We start from the raw sequence: 8,887 nt of genomic DNA, 5'->3' as shown, positions 1-8,887 counted from the left end.
TTCTGAAAGTTACAAAAATGCCCAAGTGTCTAGAAATTAAAGCATAAAGTTTGCCATGTTTTGAGACCAAGTTTTAATCGCTCGGAAGGATTTGTGTGGGAGAACAGAATGTCCCACTGAGTGCACACAGTCCCCCCAAATGAACAGACATAATTATGTCACTTTGTATCTACCAGAGTAAACACAATCGTGCTCTTAATAATGTACATTGTGGCCACAAACTTCCTTGATCTTACTAACAACTGTAGCAAACACTGCATAAACCCTATTATACACTACCTACACAGAGAACTGCTACATATGTACATCTAAGTAAAGACTTGTTAATTTTGCATTTGCTCAGCAGGGCTTGAAGCATCAGCCTATTAATTTTTCTTCTTTTCTGTATTCTCATTTCTTTCAGGTGCTTTAAGTCAGAAGATAAATGGAATGAGTGCTTACAACTGAGGTAGATAAAAGAAATAACTACAGATTAAGGCATTTTGTGGTGTTACAGTGCTAAATAGAGACACATTATTGAAGAAGAAATATCTCCACTATCCATTTATATCTGTGCAGGCTTCAAATGGGCAGATTTGGTACATAATTTGTAGAAAGAACTATGTTAATTCCAATATAAAATGTACAAAATATAAATGTAATATAAAATGCAATATAAAATGTAATTCCAGTGTAAAAATGTGTTTTATTATATACAATATACAAAAATTTTCCGGAAGATGATACAGTGATTTCAGTAGATTCTGAATCTCTTTTAAAATTACAGTTTCTCAAACAAGAAACTGGGAACGGGAATGCAAGTAGACAAGTGCATTCCTAGACTGCAATTTTGGGAATGGATCTGCTCAAAGGAAAGTCCCCTATGTTGAAGTGATGTACATCAGTCTTGAGTGGTGGTAATTTCATCCTCATATCGATGCTGGATCGCTCCTTCTCCCTTCAAACAGAAACAAAGAAACAGAAAATTCATATTTCATTCTGCAGCCCAGAGATGTTTACAAACTAAGGAAATCTGTGTCCTCCAGAGTTTCTTTGATGCAACCATGTATCAAGAGATCATTTTAAAAGTGTTGATTAAAGCCTGTTAGGCTAAGCCTCCAAGACTAGGTGTCTGTTTGGATCTAATTACAAGACTACTGATGGAGTTTGGAATTATTAAAATTAGAAATAAATGAGCTTTCTTTGTGCTACTCCCCAAAATGGTCAGAGCACCTCATTAGAGCAAGTATGTACATGAGCTCCATGACTTCGGATTTCTAATCACCATCCTGTTCTAGCTGGAATATGCCTGTTTTCAAACAAACAGATACATTCATCAAAGGCACAATGGGGAAATTTTTTTTCCTTTGTTGAATTTTAATGGATATATAGTGCTATCTGTCTTCACATTTTAACAAAGTTCCAGTGATAATTGCCCTGTCTGTGACATTTGCAGAAAACTAACAGTGTGCTGTAGGTGCACTGACAGCCCCAGGGAGCTGCTCCATCTGAGAAACCAGGAGGTCTTAAATTTGATGGCCTTAAGAGGAGGGAATGAGGGTTACCTGGTTCCACTCTTGCAAGGCTGGGGAGGTAAGAACAGCACTAGAAAGATGAAGGACAATACTCCAAACTCACTGTGATATACCTGGATGCTTCAGAGAGAGGTCCTGAGATATTTAAGATTAACCAAGTGGAACTGTATGGAGTTCTAGTTTATCTAGAGCAAAAGTCTCAAGGCTTTACAAAGAAGGTCAGTACCATTATTTTATTTCACAGTCACTGAGATTGAGACACAAATGTGAGTGCAACCACACTTTTACAAAATCTAGCCTTGTCACATGAGTATCTTTGCTCAGTCCCCAGTATGGGAAAAGAAAACACTTCCTGGAATTACTACTTTTCTATTTGCCCCTAGATAACTGTCAGGATATCAGGAAGTTCAGGGAAACCACGTAAGATGTCTAGTTATGCATCCTTTTTCAAATTTGACCCATACACAGGTAGGAGAATAGCCAAAAGATGACACAGATGAACTTAACAATGAAAACCATTTATAACTGGTTTTAATTGTATTAATGTAGCACTAATGGATATGCCAGCTGACTGCAGTAAAAACTAACATTCTGTATTTAGATGGCTCATCCCATCTCACTGTTGGGCTTCCAAGTTTGGGGAGAGAAAATAATCCAGAATCCATGCTCATTCTTTCCTCATGCTTCCATGGAGACAACCAACAGATGTTCTCATCAGTATGGAAAATTCTATGCAACTGAATACTATAATATATTATACAGAATTAATGTGCAACCAGCCACGTGCAAAAGCTCCCAGTTACTACTGACATCCCTCAGTGCAGTTATTTATATATATAGGACTGCTGGATTAGGTCTCTGGTGTGGATTTAAGCTTCATATTTTCTCACAAATCCTTATCAAGATCAAAACGGGATCCCAGTGCTAGAAGCAACTAGGAAAATAGTGATGCAGAAAGGGTTCAAGAAGCTGAAGTTAAGAATAGGAAGATACAGAAAAAGAATGGCTATGACAACTGGGAAAGGCAACATTCAGAATCAGAGAGCTGAAAACGAGGATTTCAAATTCACAACCAAAATCTTAAACGTTGAGTTTTCATTTTGAACACAAAACAAAGCTAAATTCTGGCTGTCTCTCATATTCCTTCAGCATCACATGCTAAGCTACATTTATTCATTACCAAGATGTTAAATGACAACTCAAAGCTACCTTGTGCAAATCAATAAAAGCTTTAGATGATAATTTTGTGTAAGGTTATCTGAGAGTATTAATTCTCTTTCATACCAGGGTAGTCAATAATGTTGTTAATGCTATTGTCCTGACAGAATCCTCTTTTTATTAGCAAAACCAGCTACGTTTATTTCACACATGATGTTAACATTAGCCAGCAAGATAGAGATCAAGTCAGTGGTTTTCTGTCACTGGGATTTAGAGAAATCTGAGAGTGTACCAATCAAATGGCCCTGGCTCTTTGGCCAGCATCCACATAGCAGGCACTGCCTGTCCAGCCCTGCCTGAGGCAGGAATGGTGTGGAATGGCTGTATGGCAGGGAAGAGGACTCCTCGGGGAAGAACTTGGCTGCACAATAGGTTCTCTTTATTGCAGCCAGCCAGCGATGTGTCTTGCACAACTGGCAGGTTGGAGATGGAGGGCTGCACAAGGTTGTTTCCTTTGCCAACACAAAGCACAGCCTAGAGACTACAGAGGTTGCAGTTATCCAGGACTGATATGCCCTGTTAGGCCTCTGTGTCCTTCAAAGCAGGATGCAGTCCAACAGGCTTGCCTGGGGTACAAAGCAATGAGGGGCAGAGGAGAGCAAAGCCCAGCACCACCTCTCGGCTGCCACAAGACAAGAGAAGTGAAAGCCAGGGCTGGCAGCACACTGCTGGTGCTTTCTGAGGCTGTGGTGGGGCAATGAGATGATGCCACCCTGCAGAAGCACCACTAATAGTATCTGAATGTACTTCCAAAACACAGATGTCACAAAGACACCAATGCTCATCGGACTAAAGCCATGCTTGCCTAAAAGAACAACTTGACAAGCTGCCCCCGGGCCAGATATCTATCCTGAACAGATAAATAGTGTATCCAGCACGAAATTACTTGCAATATGAAATTCCTTTCACTGTATAACATGCCCCACTTCAGCCACTATCAACTCACACAGTATTTTTTGTTTTACTTTAAAGCAATCATGTCCTTAACAAGTGGAGTTTTTATGACAGGAATTAATTCTAGGTGAGATATAACAACAAAATGTGGGTGAATTTCTCCTCATCTGATGAACAAAGAGACATGATGCCAGAGTCCAAAATGGAAACATCAAACCTACTGTGAAGGAGACATTTAGCTGCTGGAAATGGATTATCAGGCATTATGGTAGCCTCACATATTGATCCTAAAGCTCCAGAAAGGCCATTAGCACTGCACAATTGTTGCTAATTCCAAACATCAAGGTAACATTATACAATTTGCAGATGGACAAAAGTCACTGTTTATCACTGATTATTTTACTAATTAAGTCATCAAATCATTTGCTGTCTGAAATGGGAATAAGGAAGAAATGATAGAGGCAACTTTGAATTATATTCAGCAACTGCAGAGAACTGTTGGCTTTAGTGTGTGAGGAAGGCACAGGCTGAGGATGGAAATCAGTGGAAAGACAAAAGGCTTTCTGTATATATAGAAAATCTTGGTAACAGATCACATCAACTGACTGCAGAAATCTAAGGAATTTCTCCTTAAAAGTGAAGTCCACCCTCAGCACCCTCAGCAAATTTTCAGATGACAACAAGCTGAATGGGGCAGCTGACTCACCTGAAGGACAGGATGCCATCCACAGGGACCTGCATAAGCTCAAGAACTGGGCCCATGGGAATCTCATGAGGTTCCACAAGACCAAGTGCTGGGTGCTGCACCTGAGTCAGGGCAATCCCTGGCATCAATCCAGGCTGGGGGATGAACAGATGGAGAGCAGCCCTGCCCAGAAGGACTTGGGGGTGCTGGTGGGTGACAGGCTGGACACGAGCCAGCCATGTGCACACACGGCCCAGAAATCCTGTTGCAATAGGACAAGGGATAAGGGTTTTTAACTGGAGGGTAGGTTTAGACTAGATATAAGAAGGAAATTTTCTATTATGAGGGTGGTGAAACACTGGCCCAAGTTGTCCAGAGAGGTGGTAGATGCCCCATCCCTGGGTACATTCAAGGTCAGGTTGGATGGGGCTCTGAGCAGCCTGATCTAGTTGAAGATGTCCCTGCTCATTGCAGGGCTGTTGGACTAGATGGCCTTTAAAGGTCCCTTCCAACCCAAACTGTTCTATAATTCTATGCTTTGATATCAGAACCAGACACTAATCTGTGTTCTCTGGGCACCATCTCATGGGTATGAATAATTTAACTGGACTGCAGAACATGTTCAGCAACATCTCTGATGGATGTTCTTGTCCCAGCTGTAGATCATGGTAAATCCAGACCAGACTGAAGTAACGTGAAGGATAACACTCAGGAAAACTAGGCAACAAAACTGTACCACCTCAGCCAAATTTGCCCACATTCTAATCAAAAGGGTCTCAAACAAAAATCTAGGTTATGCAGACAGTTGTGTAGACAAAATTGTTGTTTTCCCATACTTCTTCTGTCGCTCCTTGCGTTTCTGAGCCAGATATTTCTTTTTCATTTCCAGAAGCTCATTGTTAAGTCTTTCAATTTCATGTTTGTATTCTTTGCTCTGTGTTTCACACATACTCAGTTCTGAGGACAAAACCTAATAAACAAAACACAAATAGCAGAAACAGGAGATGATGCTTCACTTACATGAGTACTTTTACAAGCACTTTCTCCTTTTATATTTGATGATGTAAGACATGATCATTTTCTACCACAACTCTTTTTCCACCATGATGTTTCATTTGATCTCACCTCTTTTCACCTAAAAACAACTTACAAAATAAAGGTTATGCCATTTAACCATAATACAACACGTAAAATAAGCTCCAAGCTTTATAGGAATGGCATTAATACATATATTAGCTCTTAATTTCTGGGACATAAAGTTGGGTAAAAATCCAAAATTAAGGTCTTAATAAATCAGGGAATTATTTGGTAATAATGGGGTTTATTCACAGGGATCCACTGCTAAGTGGAGTAATTCAATCCACAGAGGCAAAGTAGTACCAGGCACTGTAAATATGAATACAAAACCACTGTCATGTGAATCAGTAAAATTTTTAAAAAGGAGGAGCATGCATAGTGGGCATTCTTTCTTTCAAAAGGGTAATAGCTGGACCTGGCACCCCAAAATGGCATGCACACCATCATGCTCCAGGTGTGCTGTGCCTGAAATACAAAGTAGCAATTGACTGCATTAAGGACAAACAAGGACCGTATGGAGAACTTCACATTAGTTTAGCTAAACTTTGGCTTCTATTTTACATTTTCTACATTGTTTTTCTTCTCCACAGAAATCTAAGATTTGCATAACAGCCTCTTTGTTTCCTAAGGGCCCATCTGCTCCTGCATTTTTTTTCCTCGTGGTTAGTATAGACGTGATTATGATGCAGTGAACAGGAGATGATGACTTCAACAAAGAGAGGAGCTGTAGAAGTAGATGAACTCCTGGGGAGACTGATCTCTCATGCAGGCAAGAATAAGAGAAGATCAGCTTATTCATAGAATATCATAGAATTCTATCAAAGAATCACTTTTTAATATTATGCTTTTAAAATTTTCTACTTTCAGAAGCAGGAACTCCTCCCTTTTACTGAAAAGGGGTTAGAACAAGTTCCTCCTGTCATCTCCATAAAATCTGAAAATCTAAACATATGCGTACACATGGCAAGAGAAATAACAGCAACTTAAGACTGGATTCTCAATATATTCCCACTAGTTTATTAAAAAGAAAACAAAATGGCTTTGATTTGCTTCTTAAAAATATTATTAAATGTTTAAGATAAAGGGAAGGAGAATAAGCTGAATGAAAAGCTGACAGGATCCCAGAATGCCCATGCAAAAAACATATTTACAACTTTGTGCTCACACTCATATTGTAGTAAGGCTTTTCCTCTATTTTAAGGAAACAAAATAGCATAACATGCAAAAAAAGTTTGTTTGCTGCTCTTGGATGTCCCTTGAGGAGATGCAGTGTTAACCCTGTTTTCCTGGTCTAATAATATCCTAGGGCAGGCACAGTGTTCATTGAAGATTTCCCTGCAGCCCCTCTGCCAGGCTGGCAGCCCCTCCCCCAGGGACAGGGGCACCTCTTACTTTGATCTGCTTCGTCTTCTCCCGGAGAATGTTCCGGTACTGCTGCAACTGCTCCGTGGCTTCGGGCCCAGGCTGCCGGGCCAACACGTGCCTCAGTTCCACATAGAGCTTCTCCTTTTCCTAAGGAAAAGACAAGAGGAAGAGCTCTTATTAAACTCCTACGGCAGCGGCACAGCCTGTGAGGAAATCAACCTCACTGAAAATTGCAACTCAGTCAGGAAGGTATTTGGAGAAACAAATCTGCCTGTGTGTCAGGCTTTCCTCACTAGCCATAAGGTATTTAAAGTTGTTGTGATAGCAGTGGGAGAGCTCATTAAGAGAAACATCCAGCTACTTCAAACCACGAATGAAATGCTCTTAAACACCATCGCCAGTGAGCACGCTCTACCTCAGCAGTTACTGGAAGAGTATCCAGGGCTGGGAAATTAATCACTAGAAACCGTGCTTATTGCAATCTTTGTTCTTATGAGTCACATTGCCTTACGTTAAGGACCACAGCTTCACCCAACAGGATGTGAGCTGGCTATAGAAATGTCAGCAAAGGACTGTACAAAAGAGCAACTTCTTCCAAAGAAAATCCTGCAAAGCACATGTACACACACACTTTCAGTTTAACTGCAGGGGCTCTGGGAAAGGGAAAGAAATTATAAACAGCAACAACTATGACTAGCACAATTACCAAGTAATTTTTCTTTGTCATATGTCTCCTTTTCATGTTGGAAAAGTAATACTTGTGGGAGTTGGATATTGCCATGCCTGAAAAGAAACCGCACCATGGACCCACTTACAGCTTTCTGTACTGAAATTCTGCTTTCAGCTGTCTTTTGAGAGTATACTTGTTTTTAGTCTGAGGAATTAAAGCTCTGAAAAAAGCCGCCTTCATAGTTTTGCACATAACCATAGTTTTAGTATCTACCCTGAAAAACTATGATCATTAATATTATTTAGTAAGATCACATCCTTTTCTGATACATGAAAAATTGGAATTAAAAAGGAGACTAGCATACAAAGGATTTAACTAAGGAAGACAAAAATGCCAAGAAAGAGGTAGGATAGGTGATTATTTACACTGGATTTGACAAAACCCCTTTTAGCTGTCTTTTTTATAAGCTCTCTCTACAACTCTTTCCACAGAATTCTGTTGACGTGGGAAATGGTGCCATCACATCATCTAGAATTGCTACATTTGGTCTTTCTCAGTGATTGAGCCAGGATTTTCAGAAGTGGTTTGCTATTTTGAAGATGTAAAATTTTAGGTGTCCAGTCCTCAAGAGCATAAGGAGTCTGGAGTTTTTAGACCTCATTATTTTCTGAAAACTACAGTGGTCACAAGTTGGGACCCCAAAATGGAATCACTTCAAGTCATGCATTACTTTTGCAAGCATTGTCCTTAAATTCTGCAGATTACTGAGGAAGAGTTCCTTATAAATGAAATTTTTCACAGTTCATCTCTGGAAAAATCAAAACCTCCTGAGACTCAGACTGATGCTTGCATAGTGGCAAAAACTAAATTGATAATTCATTCTGAGTAGAGAGTTATTATGCCACTACATAGTGGTATGTCCACTCCCAGATTTTCTTTCTCAGAAAGTAAGATTTTACTGCAAGGTCAAAACAACAGCAAAAGAAACATCCTCCTTGTCAAAATCTGGCCAGTCAGTATTAACATTTCAACCCTGAATGTATCATATATTTGTATTTTGGAATACTGTAATGGTAATTTGAATAAAGATGGGGCAATTGATGGATTGAAGGTCTTAAGTGCAATTGCTTTCCAATTTTTTTCTCTCTCTACCCTCTACAACAGCCAACCAAGCTCTTCAAATATTGTGCAGTGGTGTGTATATAATAACCTCATTTAGAGACAAAGCGTGCAATTCTAAGGAGAATCTATTTTATGCAACAGAGACTCATTAGGTGTCCAGTGTATATTGTATCCATAATCCAACAGAGGCAGAACCAGATGTCTTATAATGCATATGCTGTCCTTCCTTGCTGAGCACTGTCCATCTCTTTTACCTCTAGTCAATTAATTTGTCACTGGGTTAGAAGCACCATATGTCAGCAAAACATTAAAAGAAAACCCTGGATACTTCTTTCCTCTTCA

The 8,887-nt window shown here is 39.7% G+C and overlaps 1 protein-coding gene across 1 annotated transcript in view; it reads right to left on the bottom strand.

Annotated features, from left to right (window-relative positions):
* Positions 1 to 665: 665 nt before the first annotated feature.
* The window catches only part of CFAP58 (cilia and flagella associated protein 58), a 55,387-nt gene continuing 47,165 nt past the window's right edge, over positions 666 to 8,887 (bottom strand). Inside the window, exons 16-18 of the mRNA XM_008643974.2 lie at positions 6,781 to 6,900; positions 5,148 to 5,281; positions 666 to 937 (exon numbers count right to left, since the gene is read on the bottom strand). Of these exons, the coding sequence (XP_008642196.2) occupies positions 817 to 937; positions 5,148 to 5,281; positions 6,781 to 6,900 (375 nt within the window). The 3' untranslated portion in view covers positions 666 to 816. The remainder of the gene's footprint in view (positions 938 to 5,147; positions 5,282 to 6,780; positions 6,901 to 8,887) is intronic.

The sequence above is a fragment of the Corvus brachyrhynchos genome, unplaced genomic scaffold, assembly GCF_000691975.1.
Source record: "Corvus brachyrhynchos isolate BGI_N302 unplaced genomic scaffold, ASM69197v1 scaffold61, whole genome shotgun sequence".
Classification (NCBI taxonomy): Eukaryota; Metazoa; Chordata; class Aves; order Passeriformes; family Corvidae; genus Corvus; species Corvus brachyrhynchos.
The sequence above is the reverse complement of the archived record's forward strand: the minus strand, read 5'-3'. Positions and strand labels throughout refer to the sequence as shown.